At 53.4% G+C, this 22,717-nt stretch overlaps 1 protein-coding gene across 6 annotated transcripts in view; it reads right to left on the bottom strand.

Annotated features, from left to right (window-relative positions):
- AJAP1 (adherens junctions associated protein 1) overlaps positions 1–9,509 on the bottom strand; it is a 128,255-nt gene extending 118,746 nt beyond the window's left edge. For 4 of the 6 annotated variants that reach the window (XM_081817354.1, XM_081817355.1, XM_081817356.1 and 1 more), the window contains exon 1: positions 9,276–9,497. In XM_081817354.1, coding sequence (XP_081673480.1) covers positions 9,276–9,304 — 29 coding nt within the window. In that variant the 5' untranslated portion in view covers positions 9,305–9,497. Of the gene's footprint in view, positions 1–9,275 lie in introns of all 6 variants that reach the window. The other 2 variants (XM_081817353.1, XM_081817359.1) reach the window with 2 other exon arrangements.
- Positions 9,510–22,717: the final 13,208 nt, after the last annotated feature.

Genomic DNA, 22,717 nt, shown 5'->3' with positions numbered 1-22,717 from the left:
AAAAAAAAAAAAAAAAAAAAAAGAAATGCCCAGGAGTGAAAAGCTCCACTACATGGTCCCATTTTACCTTCCCAACAGCAGCATGTGAGGGACCCAGGTTCTCCACGTCCTTGCCAGCACTTAGTGTTGTCAGCATTGTTTATTTTCACCGCTCTCATAGATGAGTAGTGATGGTTGTGGTTTTAATCTGCATTTCTCTAATGAGTAACGATGCTGAACATCCTTCCATGTGCTTTCTGACTACCCGACTACCCTCTTTGGTGAAATGTCCCTTCATGGTTTTCACCTGTTTCTAGCTGGGTTGAGTTTTGAGAGGTGTTTGTTTTTTGGATACTAGTCCTTCGCCAGGTATGCGGTTTGCAAATATTCTCTCCCACTCTGTAGTGTCTTTTTACCCTCTTGGATGAGTTTTTCACAGAAAAAAATTATAAAATCTTGATGAGGTCCAATTTATCAGTTTCTTCCTTTTATGGATCATGCTCTGGGTGGCAAGTCAAAGAGCTCCCTGCCTGTTCGCACCACTTGAATACCTTCTACTTGTTTTTCTTTTTTTCTTTTCTAAAATCTTTCTAGTTTTACATTTTACATTTAATTATATGACCAATTTCAAGCTAATTTTGTATTAGGTATGAGATTTAACATTGAGGTTCTTGTTGTTTCTTTGCTCTTGGCTGTGACTGTCTTATTGTTCCAGTACAATTTGTTGAAAAAGCTATCCTTCCTCCACTGGATTAGCACCTTTATCCAAAATTAGCTGGGCATATTTGTGGGAGTGTGTATGCAGATTCTCTTTTCTGTTTTGTTGATCTATCTATCCCTCCATCAATGTGACACAGTCTCGATATGACAGCTACATACTGTTTGATCATCAGACTGATTCCTCTCATTTTATTATTCTTTTATTATTTTATCAAAACTGTTTTAGTATTTCTAGTCCCTTTACCTTCACATATGCATTTTAGAATAACCTTACCTATGCATGCAAATATTTTGCTGGGATATTGACTAGAATTGTGTTAAACTTCTATATCAGTTTGAGAAGTGACCGTCTTCCTTGAGTCTTCCCATCCATGAACATGGTATGGCTTTCCATCATGTAGACCTTCTTGCATCTCCTCCACCAGCGCCACATACCTCCAAGCATGCGAGTCATCAGCATAACACGATTTGTTAGGTTTACACTGAAATATTTCATTTTGGGGGTGATTGAAAATGGCACTGCATTTTTGAAATTTCAGTGTCCATGGGTTCATTACTAACAGATGGAGATAGAATTCATTTTTATACATTTATCTTGTGTCCTCCAACCTCCCTGAACTCACTCATTAGTTCTAGAAGTTTTGTTTTGGTTTTTTTTTAATAGATTACATGAGATTTTCTATGTAGACAATCACAACATCTGCAAACAGGGACAGTTCTATTTCTTCCTTTCTGGATGTCTTTTATTGCTTTTTTCTTCCTGTGTCATCCCTGGCTTGTTCCTGACCTCAGGGGGAGAAGCTTCTAGTTCTCAGCATGAAGCCTGAACGTAGTCGTAGGCTTTTGTATATGTTCTTTATCAAGCTGAGGAAATGCCCCTCTATTTCTGCTTTTCTGGCAGTCCTTCTCGTGGATAGGTGTTGAATTTATCAAATGCAGAGGATCCTATGATATTTCTTCTTTAGCCTTTCATTTGATAGATTGCCGTGACTGATTTTCAAATATTGAACCATCCCTGCATCCATGGAGTAAACCCCACTTGGCCATGGTATATGCTTCTTTGTATATATTGTTGAATTTTGTGTGCTAATATTTTAAGTTTTTTTTGTTTTTTGTTTGTTTGTCAGCAGCCAGGTTTGGATGTGGCATGCTCCATCCTTTCTTATTTAGACTCTCAATCGTGTGAACACTCCTTCTGCAGGAGTTTTGTTTTAAAAACTGGTCTCTTCAGCTGGAGTTGGAGCTCCTAATATAGGTGCTTTGATACCCATTGGTCCCCAAAGTGTCCACCACACACACGTACACACTCGTACACACAGGCACACACACCTATGTCTGGAACAATATTCCTAAATGTCTCCATTGGAATCAGACCTTAGCAATTACCATCTTTCCTCCTCCCATGAGGCCCAGGGTGGCACAGACGCTGAGCATCATGTTGGTGATAAGTGCTGAGTGCAGGGGAGAGGATGAAGGCCCTGCCCTCAGGTCAGATGTGGTGCGAGTCTGCTGCCAGAGGAGCCCCTGGGAGGTCTATCCCAGGGTGCTGGCTCTGGGGCACATTGGGGCAGGACCCTGGAACCGTCCCTCTAGGAGGTCAGCTCTCCCTTCTGGAAGGTGACCTGGCTTCTGTCTTGTTCTTCCATGTGCTGGTCTTCCCCCTCCACTGACTGTCCCCCCGGCCTCTGACACCTCTGCTATAAGTGAGCAGGCTCTGTCCCTCCCTCCTCAAGTTCCCCAAAGTGCTTCATTACAACCCAGTGTGGGAACCACTCCAGAAGGTGTGAACAACCTGCTTGCAGGCCAGCCATCTCCTGCCTTGAGACAACTGGCCCCTGAAGGAGGCAGCTGCTGCCCCAAACCTGGCTCGATGTTCCACCTCTGGAACTGGCACGACCAGGCACAGGTCTGGCACTCAACAAATGTCAAATGTCCACTGTTGAATGAGGAGGAGTGCTGGCCAGCCTGGCCCTTCTCGGAGCTCATACTAACCAGCAACGGTGCCAAGCTTGACATTGGTGGGAAGGAGGGGTGGCAGGCTCCAAAACATTTACTTTTCTCACTTCTGTGTTTCCCCAGGAAAGTGTCCAATATGACAACCAGCAACCCCATGAGGCTACTGAGCACCCCAAATGTGGCCCATGTTATATTTCGATTGGACACTGCTGGTCTCCACTCTTGATAACAGTATTTTTATCCCCACACATATCCCCCCCTCCATTACTGGACAGCAGGGTCTTCAAGGGCAGAAACCCACTCATTTCTGGGTCTGCATGGCATCTGCTCGGGGTCAGCCAACCCCAGGCATGCAAGAATTGAGCAGTGAGTTAAAGGTGTGGATGAAATGAATGAAATCAGAGATCAGAGCATCCTCTCTACGTGGCATAGACATTTAAAGCGGACGTGTGTGATTAACTAGAATCGCCATGCTGTACCTGACACCCCCATGACTTACTTATTTTATAACTGCAAATCTACCTCTTGACCTCCTTCACCCCTTTTGCCAACCCCCCACCCCCCCATCCCAGCAAGCCCCAGCCTGCTGCCTGTTTTGCATACTTGCAAGTTGCTAAGAGAGCAGATCTTAAAAGTTCTTATCACACACACACAAAAATTCTGTAACTGTGTGAAGGGATGGATGCTAAATACATGTTACCGTGGCGATCATCTTGCAAATCGTTATGCTGTGCCCCTGAAGCTAATATAATGTTGTAGGTCAGTTAAACCTCAACGTGTATAAAGAGGAGACATGTTTTATCTGACTACCGTGCAAATTCTGTAGCTCACATCTGGGACAGGAGCAAAGGTGCCAGAGATATGTCACTGCCTGTCCTCAGCATCTACCTCCCTGCCCACCTGTGTGCTCGCACACTGACCAGAACTTTCTCTTGCAAACGAACTGGCTGTGTCTCGAGTTAACCTTTTCCTAGTCCCGGGTAGGTGTATGAACTGTCCCAGTGCCCGGGAAAGCCAAAGGGAAGGGAGAACTCAGTCCAACTGTAAAGCCAATAGTTTGCATTTGGCCCCAAGCCAGCCTCACCCCACATCTCCTTGTCCTCCCTTGATGGTACCTTTTCCCCTCAATCCCATGACCACACCTGTGCCCCTGCCTTCACGTTCTCTAACCATCCATACCCATTCTGCCTCCAAGACACTTAAAACTCAGATACTTTCACTCCTATTAGCATTCAGGAGAATGACTGAAAGAGTTCAACAGGATTGTTTTTCCTAAACACGTCTGCATTCCAGTCGGGACTAAATCTCACAGCAAAGGAAAGAACCTCTAATGGTGGAACCGTGATCACCAGCAGTCGGGTGGAAGAAGTGGTATATCTACTTGGGGCAGGACAGGGCCTAAACATAGGGTGGGCCCCGGTGGGGAATTCCTTTCCTAAGCCTCAGTGTGGAGTTCAGGACAAGTAACCACAGGGCAAGACTTGACGAAGCCAGGGCTCTGGGCCAGGCAGACACATCTACTCATGCACACACATCTCCTGAGCATTGACTGCACCACACACTCTTCTCAAGAGCTGATGAAGAATGAGACTCAGTCCCTGCCCTCATGAGCCCACGGTCCAGAGACCAGGGCTCCTCTTCGGGGTCAAAGAGGAAGCCTGAACACAGGTTTCCGGTGGACACATCCCCTGGGTCTCCACTGCCAGCTACAAGGTCCTGATGCGGCCCCATTCCAGAAGCCCCTGAGGTCACGCACGGGGAGGGCAGGCGACACAGCCCAGGCAATTGCCCACATGGGGCTGCAAACGGTGGGAGAGGGCAGAGCGGCAGTGGGCCCTGCCACGCCAGCCCTCCTTGGCTGGCCACCCAAGGGAAAGTGCAGCAAATGGCAAGCGTCCCAGTGAGTGGACAGAACGAGCACAGTGAAGGGCAGGCTGGGAAGGCTGACGCACAGATGGGCCCAGCATGGCTGCCACCAACCTTTTCTTGGGGGGGAGCAGAGGGGATGAGGAAATAAAGTGACACCCTTCTGCAGAGCGCATGCAGGGGATGGAAAAGCAAATACGAGCCCCAGCCCCTCCCCCGCCATCACCAGGTCCCCTTGGTCCAGCAGCAGGACCCTGGCCTCTGCCAGCACACGACTCCCAACATGCCGCCCCTGCTCTGGGCTCTCTTTCAGCCATGTCGGAGATCCTCATAATGATGAAGACACCCACCGAGGAATGCTGGGTTTCTGGCTTCTCACTGTCCCCAGGGCCCTTGTACAGCTCACCCGGCCACTTCTCCGCACCTGCCAGGCATCCCAATTATTAACTCGACCTGTCCAGAGGCTACTGGGAGACAATGAGGCAGCTGCCCCCCACCCCCCAGCAGCAGCAGGGAATGAATCCTGCACCCTCTTCTGGAAGGGGCATCGGGGACCTGGCATTGAAGAAATAATCCCACTGCTTCTCGTTGATTGCTGGAGTACAGGGCCCTGCCCCAGGGGAGGGGGCTGGAGAAGCCAGGCCTCCCCCAGGCAACCAGCTCTGCTCCAACCCTGACGTGGATAAGGAACTCGGGGAGCCGGGCCCCCCCACACACACCGGGGCCCCCGAAGCTCTGACATGGGGACACTGCAGCCTCTGACTTTCTATTAACTGAGAGTTAATCTGAGTTACGTAAGTGCCACTCCCCACTCGGCGGCCTTATGACTCACCGACTCCTTTGAATTCCTGGAAGGGGGTCTTAGAGAAAGAGAGTCAGTGGGCCCCACGGCTTGTCTGCTCCAGCTCCAGCAAGCCCCGGCTCCTGCCTCCCCCTCGTGTCTGACTGGCATCGGGCAGGAGAAACCCTCTCGAGCCAGACTTCAAACATGAAAATCTAGATCAAGGATATATTTGGCTTTCCAAGCTAATCTTTACATCAATTTGGTCTCTACTGACTTGTAGCCCTTTGAAGAAAACTTGGCAACCACGCATATGGAAAGCGGATGACTCTTACATAACCCCAGACAGGAGCCCCTGGGCTCTGGAAGGCCCGGCAGTCATGGGTGGGTTGGGGTTTGCTCTTTACCACTTCATCATGACCTAAGGGGCAGCTTTTATCCACATGGCTGGGCAGCGGAGTTTTCCCACAAGAAGCCCAGGGAGATAAATGCATCAGGAAGCACGCCGGACCCACTTGTGCCAGACATCTTGATGGCGCCCAGGCCAGTGGGCTGGGGGATGGCGAGGCCAGCTGGGCTGCCACCCGGCCGCTGACACCTGAACGACCCCAGCTAAGAGGATGCAGGGCGCAGTGGGGAAGCAGGCTGTCCCCCTCCGGAGACAGACGTCTCGGGGAGGCGTGGAGCTGTCTCTGCTTGTGAGCTGGCTTGCCCTGCTCCCTGCTTACCGCCAGCTTGGATGCACAGAAGAGAAGGAAGCAGGTGATTACAGTAAATCAACAGAAGGGACCAACTAGGAGGAGCCCACCAGCCCCTCCTCCGCTTGGACAGTGGATCCCCTGGGTGGGCGTGGCCTGAGGGGAGGGGGCCGCGCCTCAGCGGTGGAAAGATTTGAGCTGCCTCTCAGAACGGCCATTTACTCCAGCATCACTGTCGCTGATGAGCTTCCCAGCCGCTGACCCTCGATGGATTCCGGCTGCAATCAATTTGGTAGCAGCCGTCGGAAAGGGGCACGAGCCAGGCTTCACCAGGAGGGCGATGTCTGTGGACAGAGCGCCTGACTCCGTCCATCCTCTTAAAGCCTCCACACAGCCCCAGCTGCTGGACTTTAGAGGCGGGGATGGTGACAGCCCACCCCCTGGGCCCATGTGGTGAGGCCCAAACATGGTACCGCGCGCATGGCCCGAGCTCGGGGGGACTGCGAAGCACCCGCGAAGGAAGAGAGTCCCAGCACTTTGTTACACACCCACCCCCGAGCAGACGCACACAGCCAGGGCCTTGGTGGGTGGGAGAACAGACAGAGCGACCCCCAGGAGCACGGCCTGGGAAGAAGCGTGGCGTTGGCTCGCCGTGGCACGCCTGAGCACATCTAGCAAATGCCTTGCACGCTCCCAGCCCCTGACGAAGCTGCGGACTCCGAGGCCACTTAAACAACGAGGCAGCCACACTCTCTGCTGCGTGCTGAGTAAGCGCCCCTCCAAGCTGGGCTCGGTGCTCGTTTATGTCTGAGCTCCAAAGCAGCTGGTCAAGCTACTGGGCTGCCTTCGAGAGATACCTTTATCCGTGCTTGGAGCTTTGATACAACTACCACCAAAAAGGCATGAAAACAAGACTCAGTCTCTTTCTGCCTCGTGAGAAGAAAAGGGCTCCATGCACAGCTCCGGTCAAACGCAGGAGCAAAAAACCAAGCCCAGATTTTGCCTCAGGAGCCTGAGCGGAGGGCTTCTTGCTCCGGTGATGCTCAGAGCAGCCTTCCACAGACCCGGGCTCTAGGTTCGGTGTCTGTCCGAGAAACCAGGTTGGAAGCCGGGCAGCAGGATGTGCAGGGCTCACCCGGGGAGCCAGAGTGTGGCTTGTAAGCAAAGCTGACGGGCTTTCTTCAAGGAAGAAGTGCATTTCCAGGTCTGGAGCAAGCTTTGACTTTGCTACCGTTACCCTTGCCTGGTGTGATGGGAAAACAACACAGACCCTCCCGGCAAGACACCTGTGTTGGCCAGGGGATGGCCCTCACAGATATGACAGATCTCTCTCCTGTCAGCCTCCTAGATAGGTGACAGCTCGTCCTTAGAGACACTCACAGAAAATCTCTTGTGCTAACACCAAAGGAAAAAAAAAAAAAGCAAAAGGTCAAACTTCAAAATCACCAACAGAACTATTTCCTACAGCAAAATCCCAAGGAGATCTCACTTGGGGATGCTTTAGAGGAACTGTTTTAGTGAATTTTGAACAACAGAGAGGTTTCTTTCCACGGTATTTACTCTTCTCTTCCCCTTATCAAAATGTACTAATCTTTCAATCTAGCAACTTAGTAATAAAAAAAAAGAAAAACCTGTAACTTGCCAGCAGTCAGTCAGGAACCAAGCGGCCAGACAGTAGCTCGGGAAGCATCTGGGAGCCAAAGGTGCTCCCAGAACCAGGGCTGGGACCTCCTGATCCTTCCAGAGGGCCTCCAGGGCTGGCTGAGCCTTGAGAGGCGCCATGGCAGGGCACCTGGAGGGGTCACCAGGCAAGGCTGCCCTAGCTCCATTTTGTCTGTGTCCCAGAACAGGGAGCCTAAACCTTATCTAGTCCAAACACACTATATCGATTCAGGCCACGCCGATACCCAACAGGATCCGCTTCACCATTAACCTTTTAAAGCCCACACTGGCAAACAAGACCCAGCCACCAGGAGAAGGAATGCCGCTTTCCAGAAAAAGGCGGATAACATTTGACAATTTTCACTAGATGTTTTAAACAGTCTTTACCCCGGGGATGGGGGATTGTCTCATAAATCAAAGGTAGCTAGAGAACGCGTGGCGCGCTCTGTCCTCTTCTGATTTCTCAAAATCAGGACGCGCACTTGATTCTCCTTTCGGCTCACTCCCCCCAGCTTTGATGGGGCGGCGGTGGGGGCGGCTCAGGCAGCCGCTCCAGCACCTCGGGGCCCTTCTCCTCCCCAACATGGGAGCGCAGTGCATCCCAGTGGACAAACTCGAGAACCGCACCGCTTTCTCCGCCTCCGCCAATGTCCTCCTTGCTTTCGGTTGCAACCCGGGACCCAAAAACGCACCAGCTCCGCGAAGCCCCCTGGCAGGCGGGCGACGGTTTGGAAGCACCTTGCCCCGCCAAGGAGACAACTATGCACTGCTGAGCTTTACGCCGCCCCAGGCACGGGCTGAAAGCCCGAGCTCCACAGCAAGCAGGCAAAGTTTGCCGGAAAGGGTCTTCCTGTGTACCCCTGGCGCCGAGTTCCGGGCTCGACCCCCTGGTTCCAGCTGGCCCTGGAGTCCGGACTCAGACAAGCCCCGGGGCACTCCCGCGGGTGTTTGCGTGAGTGGGTAGGTGGGGGGTGCCCGCCCGCGCTCCCCCAGAGCCCCAGCGTCTCCCGCCCCAGCTGCCCGCCAGCTGTGCGCGCCCGTCGGGCCCGGAGGTCACCGGCAAACAGCTGGATCGGCAGCTGGGAGCCCGGGAGGCCCCTGCTCAGCCCTGGGGCCCCGAGGAAGGGAAAGGGAGGGCGGAGTGGCTGTTTGATTTTGGTTTCCTCCAACTCCGCCTTCTAAGCTCTCGCCGGGAGCCGGGAGCCGGGAGCCGGGGAGCTCTAGCTTTCTCCGGCAGCCCCGGCCCCCGCCCCGGGTCTACGGCCCGCCGGGCCCCGGGGAGGAGGCGCGCCGGGGCGGCAGGCCAGGACACTGCGCTGCTGGTGCCGGGAGCCGCGGGCTCGCCCCGGCCAGCCCGGCTGCACCGGGAGCTGGGGCGGGCGCCGCTGGCCGGACCCAGACGCGCGCAGCCCGCGAGAGCCGGCCGCTCCCTGCGGGGCCGCGGAGCTCCGAGCTCCGAACTGGCACCCGACCGAGCTCCCGGGGCCCCTTCCGGCAGCTAGCGGGGAGGGGTCCCTTTATTTGCAACGTTGAGGAGAGCGCCGCTTCAGCCCAGCCCGGCACCCACGCACCCACGCACCCACACGCACCCCGGCGCTGGCCGGGTCGCTCACCTGAGTCCTAAAAGCTGTTGAATCCACATGGTCACGTTTCGGGGAGCGGAGCCTCAGACCTTGCTCGCCCCGGCCATCTGCGCGGCGCCCGCGCCCGCTCGCTTCCGTCCCGCGGCGCCGGTCTCTGGCTCTCGGTCCGCCGCCGCCCGCCGCCCGCCGCCCGCCGGCCGCGGGGCGCAGAGCGAGTCAGAGCGCGGCCGCGCGGGGCTCCATGCCGGCCGGCGCGCCGCCGCCGTTGGGGTGCATGGCTCAGGCGGGGCGGCCCGCGGGGGCGCACATCCTCCGGCCGGGGCGCGGGGCTCGTCGCCCCTCCGGGGGCGAGCCAGCGAAGGCGGCAGCGAGGCAGGGGCGCCCACGGCCGGCCCGGGAGGGGCGCGCTCCGGCGCTGCGGCCGCGCGGTGAGAGTCGGAGGAGACGCGGCTTCGCCCTCCGGGGCGGTGGGGAGGGAGGCCGGGCGGCGCCGCCGCGCACGGTGCGTGTCTCGTGGCGCGGCTCTCGCCTCCGGTCCGAGCCCCGCGCCGAGGGGGCGGCGCGGTCCGGGGGTGCGGGCGGCGGCGACGCGGAAGGACGCGCGGGTCGCCTCCGCGCGCCGCCAGGTCAGGGGGCTGTGCCGGGGGTGCGCCGCCGGCCGGCACCGCTCAAGTTGGCCGGGGGCTCCGTCTGAGCGCTCGCTCTGCAGACGGCCGCGGCGCCGGAGGCCGGCAGGAGGCGGGCGCGGGAGGCGCGCGGGGCGAGGGCGCCGTGGAGCGCGGGGCGTGGGGACGCGCGGCGGCGGCGCCGCGCCGAGGAGGCGCGCGGGGATCCCGGGGCCCCGCCGCCCGCGCCCACCGCGCCCGCCGCAGAGCCGCCCGCGCCGCTCGGCCGCCTCCCTCCGCGCGTCTGCCTCTCCGAGCGCTCGCCCCCGCCTCCGCGAGCGGGTCCCAACTCCGCCCGCCCGGCCCGGCTCACGTCACCCGCCTTCCCCGCCCCTCGAACTGGAGCCCGAGCCCCCTGCCCCGCGCCGGCTGCCGCTCTCTGCCCCGCCTCGCCGCGCGGGGCTGTGCCCGGCCCAGGCGACACATCAGGCGGGGTCCCCGGCCGCCCCTTCCCCATCCCCGGCCTCGTCCCACTCCCCACCTTGGGAAAGGCTCGAGAGAGGCCGCGGGCTCGGATTGGGCCGCTGGGCGCCGCCGGATGGTGTTGCCACGGTAACCGGATGGCCTGCGAAGCAGTTCGAGGTTCCGACCCATTTACGGGTGCGCCCGGTGGACCTGGAGCGCTAATTTGGGGAGGGGGCGTTCCCGAGGGAGCACTGGTGGGGGGCGCCTGGAGCGAGAGGCTGCGCAGAAAGTTTCCTCCAGGCGGAGCTGCACCAGAGGCGCGCCAGAGTCTGGGAAGCCGGAGGGTCCGCTACTAGGGGTCCCTCTCTTCCCGCCTCCCCGGCCCCCAGCCTTGGGCCCTGGCGGAAGAAGCCCCGGCGTCCCAGGTCAGAGCTTAGCACCTTCTGCCCCAACCCAGCCCGGACCTGAATGTCCAGGCTCCCACAGCCCCCGGGGTTGAGCGTCAGGCAGCAGCCGCTGCTCGGCCAGGCCCTCGCTCCCGAGGAGTCCCTGAGAGTTCTGAGTCCTCGGCCTCCCAGACTCCCGCCGCAGCCGGTACCCCGGCCCGTTCCCATCCCAACACTTCCCCTTGCCTTCCGGGTGAGGCTGTATTTGCAGGACAGTGGCTGGAGGAGGAGGGGCCCTACAAGCGGGCCTCTCGCTGAGATAAGTGACCTAGAGCGAACCGCTCTGCCCACCCGGGAAACCGCCCGCAAAGGCCTGGCTGTCCACTCGGTGCCCTCGAGGGCGCTGCAGAATCGCAGGCCTTAGGGATCACCTGGCGCAGCTCTTCTGTGGCAAGCGCGGAAGCGGGCCCGGGATTGGAAGGAAAGTTAACTAACACCAGATCCGACCCATGCAGCGGCCTCCCTTAGCCAAGCTCTGGAATCACCCCAGTCTTGTGAGGTCAGCACAGAGACCCCACTTGGCTGGTCTGGCCTCCCTGAGAAGGGGCAGTTTGTGGTGGGGCAGATCCAGGCCCTGCATGGCTGGGACTTGGACTCCCAGGCAGGCCCTTCATCCCTGGGCTTCGGGTCTCTGAGAGCCGTAGGGGTCTACTCCGCCCAGACAGCAGGTGCGGGTGACCTGCCTCCCCACGAAGACAGCAAAGACAGGAGGCGAGGAACCGTGGGGGCAAGAAACCAAGGTTTGCGGTGAGCACACAAGGCTGTGCTGTTTACTCACTGAGGGGGCCCGGGTGCCTGATCTAACTTCTCTGACCCTTTTCCTCACTGAGGGGGCCCGGGTGCCTGATCTAACTTCTCTTGACCTGTTTCCTTCTCTGTAAAATCGCTTTCATTTTTGTGGGGAGTAAATGAGGTGGCCTCACACACAGCGTCGCTATTAGGGTTCAAAGAAGCAGCAGGCTGAGTCAGCACTTTGCCTGCCTGGCCCTTCCTGGATGATGTCCCCCCCGGAGCCTACTCCCTGTGGAGTTTGGGGGAACAGAGCCCCACCACGGGGGACCAGGAAGTACTAGAACAGGCTGGGCCCAGGACAGTCCCGAGAAGGGGGTGCCCACAGTGCTGCCACCTAGCGGGACAACGTGGGGGTGCTGCAGGAGGGAGGCCCTTTCAGGAGCCAGAACAACCCTCTAGTAGGCCCCTGGCCAGGTGGGGCTGGGGGTGGGGGGACGTCCTGATCCCCTTGGTTCCAGAGACCCCTTCAGCAACCGTGTGCAAACTGGGGACCTTGTCTCAGAACGTTTATAAATGCATACGCTAAAGGGCACTAGGAAGAGTTATCAGGAAGTCAGTTATTTTGCAATGTGTCATCAAACTATTAAAACCAATTTTTGAAATAGCAATGTGTGTTCTTTAATATTGTGTCAAGTAATGAGTGGGTGGATTTAAAACATAGTGCCATTTAGAAGTGGAGATATGCAGCAATGGTATTTTGAGACAGCCGAAATGTCGGTCACGTGATGGGGGGATGCCTGCAAGTTCTGGGTTTGAGAGCAGGTCACAGGGGCCTCGTGCCCCTGCGGCCTGTTGCCTACGCTTGTGATGGAAGGAAATGCTGGGTTTCAGTTGGAATTTGCAAGAAGAAACGTATCATTTTTCCCCACCCATGTATAAGGGCACCTTGGGTTCTACCCACATTCCCCTGGGGGTCCCTGGACCCTGGCTAGGCTAGAAAGGAGTGTGTCCTGAAAACAGCAAGGGAGTAAGCTGGCAGAAGTAAGAAGAGAAGTCAGAGTCTGAAGAGCACAGTAGTTGTTCACCAAGCAAGCGCAGGCCTCTGTCATCTCTGGGGGCGGGGCCTGCCCTCCGTCCCACCCAGGCCGGAGCGCATCAGTAAGGACTAGGGCACACTAGAGTTCCCTTTTTCCTCTGGGTGCTGATAAGTACGGCACAGCTCCCTCCAGAGAAAGCACCCACCTGGTATTCTGTTTGTTTTTATATTTTTCTCTTGATGAAAACATTGTCGTTTTTTACATGCTGTAAAATAATAAAACCAGGACTTCTATTTCATCATTAATGTAATTGATTTCTTGTACTTTGAGGCCATCTCACATTTCTGACCTTTTCATTTGCCTCCACTCTTGGGAATTGGGAGGGTGGGCAGATGTCATCCCAACACACAGACTGTCACACACACACACACACACACACACACACACACAGAGGCCTCCCAGCTTCAGCAAGTGCAAAAGGGAAGTCTTCAGAGGTAGCCGCTATAGAAATCTCTCCTGGTCCCCTCCCCACTTCTGGTCACTACCCCCCACTCAGGAGCAAGCCGCACCCTGACACCCTAGAATCAGCTTGCAGCACACTGGTCTCTCTGAGCCCCCTCGCCTCTGCCCTGCCCTATTTTGCCAACCAAGGAGTCTGCTGACCCCCTGCAGGTGGTCCTCTTTGAAGCTCTCTTAGGCCATTTACCTAATGGCCTTCACAGAGTCGACTATTTTTAAAACCCATCCAAAGCCAAATTGAGCTGCCATTGTTCATTTTTCTCCCAAGGAGGTAAATGTGTCTTAAGCATGACATTTGATTAAGTAGCTAAGTTTGTGATTTTAAAGGGAAAGAAAAATGCTGATTAAAATTATTATAAGTTCCTTTAAAGCATTCACACTCTATCTTCTCTGCCCCCACCTTACTAGCTCCCCCACACAAGAAAACTTGCTTGTGATGGGGTGGGGGTGGGGAATGAACTCCAAGTCGCTTTTCCTTTGTGGGTGGGGAAGGTTCAGTGCCCAGACTTTGGAATCCCTCTCCTGACTTCTGAGCTGCAAACTCCAGCTGGGTGCAAGAGCGAGGCTGCCCTGTCAGGGGCCAGAGAGAGAAGCCGAGGCTCCCCCAGACAAAGTGACTCACAGGACAGTCAGCCCACAGCCCAGGGCCAGCACGAGAAAATGCCGGGTCTCTCCTGTCCATTCAAACAGGCTCGTGTATCTGAAAGAGGAAAAGTTGCTCCCTCCACTCCGTCTGAGCAAGTGATGGACTCTGAAGGCAGGTGGGAAAAGGACTGCCTAAGAATTTGAGCTGGCCTGGGATAGAGGAAAAAAACCAATTTCAAGACTTTTAGGGATTCAATGCGATGACAGGTTTGCTTCTTCTATTTAGATGGGCAAGGATGATGAGAAAGAGGATTAATTTGCATTGCAAAATAAAGTGACAATTTGAACACAGTCCCTTGGCAGTGTGGAGTCCGGAGCTTTGGAGCCTGCAGCTGGAGGGAAGAGGAGAAGGTCCAGAGGTGGGCAGAGGCATGCAGGGAAGCCGGTCAGGAGCTGGGGTGCCCCTGGGAGGGGCCACAGTGCCCAGTTAAGTCCTCACATTTTCTCGTAACTATGGCTGAGACCAAAGTCTGAGGGTTTTGTCCCACGTTGTGGTTCTGCTCCAAGGCAGTTGTGATCCTGTTAAAGTATGTGATGAAGCAGGGAGGGTCTCTGCTGTGGGGCAGGTCAGGGTGGGGGAGAGGCAGGGGGTGGAGCCAGCGGAGCCAGAAGATGGGAAGAAAATCCCCTTCCTCTCCCATATTCCAGAAGACACTGGACCTTGGGAGGTAGAGGGAAGGGGTGCTGGACTTCACGAAGTACCCGGGGATGGGGCTCATTTGGATATTAAGGAAAAGAGGGGAGGGGAAACCAGGGACATGGGAGATCAGACCCTCGGCTGTTCTGGGAGATGAGTCTCTCTCTGGCACCCAAAGTTCTGACACCTGGTAGTAGGAGGATGAGAGAATGGGTTCATCCTGCTGAATGAGCCCTGAGCACATACAGAAAGGACCAGCGGGTGAGGCTCCCTGGAAACAAATGCGCCTTGCTGGAGAAGCTCCTGAGACGGGGATGACTGCACAGGGAAGGAGGTCTGACCTGGGAGTGGTTGCTGCCACTGGCTGGTCTCTGGATGCCAGTTATCTCCACTACTGATGTCCCTTCCCAATTGATTCATAAGCCCCATCAGTCAGCAAAGACTAGATTATGTTGTATCAACAGACAACCCCCAGAGAGCTCCACGGCTGAACCCAGCGAAGGTCAGTCTCTTGTTCTTGTTCATGACCACCAACAGTTGCCATCAGCTTTGCTGCACATGTTGTCTTCATTCTGAGACCCAACCTGAAGGAGCTGCTCTTACCTGAACATCCCCAGTCACATATCACACGGCACGGAGTCATGGTGGAAGCTCACGGTGGCCCTTAAAGCTTCTGCTGGGAAAGAACACGTGTCGCTTCTGCGCACATTTCACTGGCCAAAACAAGTGATATGGCCACGCTGACAATAGAGGCTGAGGACACGTAGAGCTCACACAGGAAGGGACAGGTGACACCTTGGATACTCACACAGTCCCCTAAATTTACCAACATATGTCAATGATTCAAGAAGATAGTTTATATTTCAATCTCACAGAGACCCTAAACTTGACAATGCCAGAATCTGTTTCAAAGGAAGGAGCATGTTTTCTGGCAGGCATGCTGAGTTTGCATACCTTTCCTATCTCCAAACTCTAGGGAGATTCTTGACTTTGAAGGCTGGGAGGACTCTGGACCTGATTGCATCACCCATCCAAGAGTCAGGCACCTGACTAATGCTGGAAACACAGAGGCAGGCACTTGCCAACTACAATTGGGTAGTGGGGGTGATTTGCTTACCCATAGCAATAGCCATGGTCAGATAATGCATCTTTGGAAGCTATGCTTCTATCTAAAGGGGAAAGCTGTGATTAGTCAAGAAAAATCATCATCATCATGAGCATCATCATGAGCATCATGAGCATCATCTTCATCATAGTCACCATCACCATCATCATCATCATCACCATCATCATCACCACCATCTCCATCATCACCATCTCCATCATCATCATCATCACCATCATCACCATCATCATCTCCATCATCATCATCACCATCTCCATCATCATCATCATCACCATCATCATCATCATCAACTCCATCATCACCATCATCATCACCATCACCATCAACTTTAAGAGTTTTATTAGTAGTTAAGATCTACTGAGAGACCACGTCTTAGCACACCAAAAAGCTTCCGGCCCTCCTATGGCCCCCTTTTTTGGCCAGGGATCATCAGACCCCTTTTCCCCAGGCAGAAGTTCAGGTGACATCAGGGATGCTCACAGCCAATCTGGAGAGTAATCAAGCAGAAAAGCCATTTCCTCTAACGATGCCTTGTCCAAGCTGTTATTCTCAGGCTTGAAGAGGCTTCCGGAACATGCCAAGGAGGGAGGAAGACATGTCACTTATTGAGTGTCCTGATGCAGAGCAAATACCCAGCTGGCTTGCTCCAGTGTGGCCTGAAATTCACCCCAGTCTATAAGCATCAGCCACCATGATGAAGTTTACATTTCTAATCTCATTTAACCACCACAACAATGCAGAAAGGTTGATAATATCATCCTAGCTGAGCTGAACATTTAAAATATTAAGCACTATGCAGCTTGAACACTGGAATGGAGGCTGGCTTATGGCCATGGAGTCAAGCAGGGTTCTGGGTGAGGGGCTGAAGCAATATGAGGTGGTGCTGGGAAAGTTCAGGGGCTGTTTCCAACTGGCATGTAGAGATTTCAGTATTGTAATATCGTAATATTTGGGCACACTGCCTGAATCTCAGGCCTGATTACATAGGTGTGTACATAGAAGTAGTTCAAAGAGGATTGTCCAAGATCACCCAGCAGGGAAGGGACGGCTCTGTGATCCAGCCCCGGCTGGTCAAAGCCAAGACTCTCTTTAGTGTATCACATGGACGACACTTCAGGCAAAACCCTTCTCCCCCATTCTATTCCCCACTCTCTGAATATGTCAAAAAGCAGAACCTGGTAGGTAGCATGTTTCAGGGCAGCAATATCCAAAGAGTACCAGCCATTGCTCGGGGCCATTATATTCTTAAAGATAGTACAGCTGGTCCCCGAATCACCCCTTTGAAACTGTGCTTATATGAAATGTGCACTTTTGTTTAGTCTTCTGGGGAGTGTGGCTGCAATTACGCACTGCTGACCATCCGATATCCATTCTCCCTTTCATCCTTAACTAACAGAACTTACGGTGGTGGTTGGGCGGGGGCGGGGGGGGGGGGTTGGTGACAAATATGCCAGGCCAAAATTGCATCTATCCCAGCCTTTCTCATACCTGGGGTGGCCCGTGACAAAGTCCTGGCCAGCAACACGCAGGCAGACATTGCTTGATGGGACTTCCCGCAAAGCTCTCTGGGAGAGGGCTGACCCTCTAGCACACAACTTTTGCCTTCCTTCTTCTCCTTACTCCTGCCTGGAACGCAGATGGGATGCAGGAGATGCAGCAGCCATGTTGTCAACCTGAGGTGGCAGGTATGTGGGTGGAAGCTATAAGCCAAGAACGCCAGAGTAAATGGACAGAAGCAGTCTGGGCCTCTGCAGCATCGTGGACATCCATATGAACTTACCTACAGACTCTCTAGTAGGCAAGAAAGATAAATCAGTCTTAGTTCAAGCTACAGTTTATTACGGTTTTCTATACGTTTTGGACAAATGTAATGGAGCAGGTCAATGCTTCCCTGCAAGGCTGGGAAAGCCCGAGCACAGGCCAAGCTTCTTCTCAATGGTCTGGGGAGGAATTTTACTATCCCCACTAAATGTTCTAGTCAAAGAGGGGGACAGAAATCTGGAATCAGCAGGCTGAACAGAGACATACCACGTGGGTTTCACATCCCCCGCTGTGCATCCTGAGCCATGCCTACCTCACCAATGCCTAACGGGCATCTCTGGCTGAGTTCTGACCTGGGGTGGGGGTGGGGTGGAGCCAAGGATTCCTCGGCTTTTCGTTCCAGGGTTTCTGAAGGCTTCACTGAGAGAGCAGACAAATGCCGAGTCTCCTGGGAGACAGCAACTCCTGGCTCTGGGCTTGATGTCTGGTGCTCCCGAGCTCTCCTTTGTTGCAGGAGCCAACAAAAGGCTCTGGAGAAGGCAGCACAGATCTGCCGTGTCTGGACCAGGTGTTTAAAAGCTGAATCAGGCCCACAGCTTCCCAAATGAGCTTGAGGAGTTTCATTTCTCCCGGCTATATAAAGTGAGGGTAGCAATCCAGGATCTCTTTTCATGGAGCAACTGTACTAGAATCCCTCCCCACATCACCCCCGGCAGCCCCTCCCACTCACCCATGGCAGAGATCTGCAATATCAGCATGGACACTTGTATCCAACAAGAGGAAGCCCATGGTCGTCAGAAGAACACCGTGTTTGTTTGTTTAAGAAACAAGGAATTCAGGTCCTGCCTCCAACACTTAGCCATTGTATGAAGTCAGACCAGTTACGTCACTTCCCAGACTGGTTCTCACATCTTGAAAGTGGGAAGTAAAGGGGTGTGCCTCAGTAGGTTAAATTAGATGAGCTCTGGAATGCTCCTCTGTGTTGGGCACTCATGGTTGCCATTATTAGGAAGAGGCCCACGGTCAGCATCAACTACTTATTAACCTTTTCTTCATGCAACAAGCATTTATTGTGCAAGGTCCCAGCTGCCAGTTTGTTAAGTTAAACACACCTGATCTCCACCTTCATAGGACTTATAGCTCAGGGTGGGATTCGGATGATAAACAGGTGCACAAGACACAAATGCGTGACTATCCATCGACAACCTTCTGAAGGCCATCTGCTGGCCCCTGTCTGGTGCTCAGCCCCAACCCCGTTCTAAGCTCTGTCTGCTCTCAGGGGCTACAGCCTGAAGCTATATTCCCAGACTTTCTTCCTGCAGGAGCATATGATCCTGTAAACAGCTGTGGAGGGACTGTGTCCAAGTCTCAGAAGAGAGTCAGCAGAATAATACTGTCGGAGACCAGGTGCTACATCCACACATGTCCGTAAGCACGATACCTTCCTCAACAGGAATTGAGTGCCTGCCTACTGCAGACAAGAATGTGCTAAGAGCTGCGGGGGGTGTCAGTCCACCTGTGCCCTGAGAGCTTGGTAGGAAGAGGATGACGCATGCACATTTGGGTCAGCTTCCCTTTGGGCAGAATGCCCAGCAGCTTAGGGTCAGTCATTCTTAAATTCATCCACTCGCTTAGCCAGAATGTATTCTGTGACTGCTGAATCAGGCAAGTGAGGTCTGCTCAGGAAGCTCTCTATTTCATTCCAGCGAGTTCCAGAAAACCTGGACTAGACAAACATGCCTTTGGAACCTGGACTTGGGATTAGGGGCTGGCGAGGTTGGACATTTGCCATGTCCCTGCGGCCAAATCTCAAGCCCCAAACATCCAGGGGGGATAGTTGTTAAACCCTCTGATTGGGGAATCCCCTATTAAAGGTTGCTTGAAAATGGGGAGAGGGGCAGCCAGCCTCATCTGGGGGAGGTGGGTGTTGCAGAGGGAGGTTCTCAGCAAGCAGGGTGTCCTTATGTGTCCCAGTCTGCCTGGGGCTGCTGTCCTGGAGTAATTGTCCACCATGCCCCATCTCCCCCTTCAAGTGTCCCAGTTTGGACTGTATATTTTGTGCTGACCCAATCAATCAAACACTCCCACGTCAAAAGCTATCAGGCTTTGGGAGAGCCCACTTGGAAGATATAAACTACCAGGGGTCTTAAGAATGAGGAGGGAAGGTCCACACAGAAACTTGCACATACATATTCATGTCAGCATGATTCACAGTAGCCAAAAGGTGGACACAACCCCAATGTCCATCAACAGGCAAGTGGGTAACAAACATGGTCCACACAGTGGAATAGTATTCAGCCATAAAAAGGAATGAAGCTTTGACTCATACACCACCAACAGGGATGAACCTTGCAAACATTATGCTAGAGAAAGAAGGCCACGTACTGTTTATTGATGCAAACTGTCCAGAGTAGGGAAATCTATAGAGACAGAGAGCACATTGCTGATTGCTTAGGGCTATGGGGGCTGGTGCTGAGGAAAACAGGAGAGAGACAGCTAAAGGGAACAATTTCTTTTGGGGGTGATGAAAATGTTCTAAAATCCCCTGTGGTGATTGTTGCACATATATGTGGATATTCCAAAAACCACCGGATCGCACACATTAAATGGCTGAATTGTATGGCATGGGAATTATATCTCGATGAAGCTGTTATATGTTAATTCTACTGGAATTAAAATTAAAAAGTTAATTAAAAAATCCTGCATAGGTGAAAGAGCCATCCAAAGTAAGATAAACCAATATATTTTAATTTAATACAGGGCAAAAGGTGTGAATATGGAATTTCTCATTACAACTAACGTTTAGGAAACTACCACTTGTCAAATTTTAGTGTAGTATCAAACAAGAAGCTCACGATTATCTGAAAAGACTATTTCCTGACTACATATATGTCTGAGGCCAGGTTTTCTTTATAAACTTTAACCAAAGCAATCATAAATAAGGACACAGATATGAGAATCCAGATGTCTTATGCAATTTATTTTTAATATGGAACTATTACTCTTAAAAAAATGTTCTTTACATCGTCAACATTTTTTTTAAGGAAGAAGGAGATGGAGACCCAGTGGCAGGCTACTGGCCTTGGCTATAAAATGGGCACAGTGTGATCACTGACCTTACACAGCTGTTCATTCATTCCTTCATTCGTTCATTCGGAAAATCACTGAATGCCCACTCTCTGCCAGACTGATGATGAAGATGATTATAAATATACTAATTCTAGCTGATATTATAACCTAGTTACTATGTGTCAAGTGATCTATGAATTTGAGCTATTTATTCCCCATAGCAGTCCTGTAATGTGAGAATATTATCAGCCCCGGAGGCAGCCCAGGATAAGTCCTGGGTAAGAGGCATAGCTCTCGGCCACTATGGCTAACACCCAGGTCCTCCCCGTGGGGTACATACATCGGGGGCTGCCACAACCTTAGCAGGGTCTGGATTAGGTGTGCAGGGGGTGTTTGCGATCATTGGTACTGCGGAACATTAGCCCCCTCCCCAGGCTTCCAGATGGGACTTCCAGTGCAAAAATGTAGTTCTGGGGACAGAGTTAGAAAATCCACTTGACTGCTCACCTCGTCCACGTCCTGACACATTTGTTTTGCACCTGCCTGCTTCCTGGTCAGCCTGTGGGGTAGGGTAGCCCAGTGGTTAAGAGCCAGCTGCTAGATCCAGATCTTGGCCGAACCTCAGGCCAGTGACATCACCCCGCCTCCCCATCTGCAAAATCAGGATAATGGTTACATCTGCCTCATGATTGTTGGGAGGTCTTAGGGACTGAATGTTTGTGCCCCCCCAAACTCATATGCTGGAGCCTTAACCCCCACAGTGTGATGGTATTTGGAGGCCGGGCCTTTGAGAGATGACTGGCATTAGATGAGGTTATGAGGGAGAGGTCCTACAAGGAGGGAAGAGAAACCAGAGCTCATTCTCTCTGCCATGTGAGGACCCAGCAAGAAGCCAGGAAGAGGGCTCTTGCCAGGAACAGAGTCCTGGACTCCCAGCTCCAGGCCGTGAGAGCTACCGTTCTGTTGTCCAAGCCCCCGGTGGGTGGTGTTTGCTGCAGCAGTCCGAGTGACCAGGACAGGACTGCAGGGAGTCCACCCAGCCCCCCTTAGGTGCTACCTGTTCCTCGGGCCGCCTCTCGAGGATTCAGAACGCACCGAGATGGGGCACTTATTCTGAAAGGCATAGGGTGAAGGGCCACCCTGCCTATTCTGTCCAGGGTTTCCCCACGGTGGGCATGCCTACGTGAGTTTCCTGGCTGGAGATCATATCCCACTTTGGAAGGCTCCGTTCCTTCTCTTTTGGCTAAGATTTCCCTTGCTTTTCTGCAGCTCTACAGGGATGGCCCACTGATGTGAGCATCTTGCAACATCTGTCTCTCACTGCCCAGCCTGCCCTGCAGGCAACCCCCTGTGCTCCCAGCGGCCATGGAGGCAGACATCAGGGAGAGGGGGTGGTGCGGCCGATAGCACCCGGTGTGATTGGCCTGAGTGGTCCTCTGGGGATGGGAGTCCACTTTTCCCCTTTGTCCCATCCCACGTATGGGTGGCTCTGAGTCTTTATGCACACACTACTTTCAGAGGCTCTTACTGACCTGCCCAAGGCGAGGGATTACCCTGGATTTGGGGCAGAGCAGAAATCACCATGTCCCAAGGCCAGCAGTGCAGGATAGACACGTGACCCTGAGCTGCTACGGAATTTGTCCTGGATTCTGACACATTGAAGTCCCTGGTGGTCCCAGAGGCTCCTATGTGGCATTAATGCATTTTTGCCAGATCTTCAAAAGGCCTAGGGCCGGGAAGAGAAAGATCAAGGTGAGAGCATTAATTTTCCAAAGCCCTATTTCTGCATGAGCCACTTTCCTCGGCCGGATAGTATTCCGGCTTTTAGGAAGGGCATGGCATGGGGTTTGAGCATAAAGTCAGAGAGCACTAATTAGCCCTCCCTAACTTCAAAAATAAAATCACCATGCAGTATGATGATCATGATTATTGTTCCCATTACTACCACCACTCCAATCACTGGTGCTCCAGCCCTTTCATCCCAGAATTTCAAAGCAGAATGCTTTATAAGAAGATGGCTGTTCATTTGTACAATGAGAAGCATCTTCTGAAAATGGAGCTTTCAGACTCTTGATGGAAAAAAACCTCTGATTTCTACCCAGCATGATTAATAAAATGACAGAGTCCCTGAGGATGAATGTGTCTGGTAAGTGAGGTCCAGGCACCAATGTCAGAGGCAAAAGGTCCCCACACACTACAGGATGGGAGACCTTGGGTGTCTAAACTTCTGAAATCCTCTGCAGCCAACTCTGTCCCCTTCATGCCCACACCTTCCCAGGAGCCATGGCATCCATCAAAGGTCAAGGGCAAACCAGATCCATGTTGCAATGGAGAGGCACGGCTGAGGTGCAGCTCTGGACTGATGCTTGGGTTCCCACTCTGGCTTTGCCCAGGAAATTTCAGTTGTGCATCCTTGGGCAGGTTGCTTAA

Source organism: Leptonychotes weddellii, chromosome 4, assembly GCF_054177405.1.
Source record: "Leptonychotes weddellii isolate Sample4059 chromosome 4, ASM5417740v2, whole genome shotgun sequence".
NCBI classification, from domain to species: Eukaryota; Metazoa; Chordata; class Mammalia; order Carnivora; family Phocidae; genus Leptonychotes; species Leptonychotes weddellii.
This window is presented reverse-complemented; position numbering and strand designations above follow the sequence as displayed.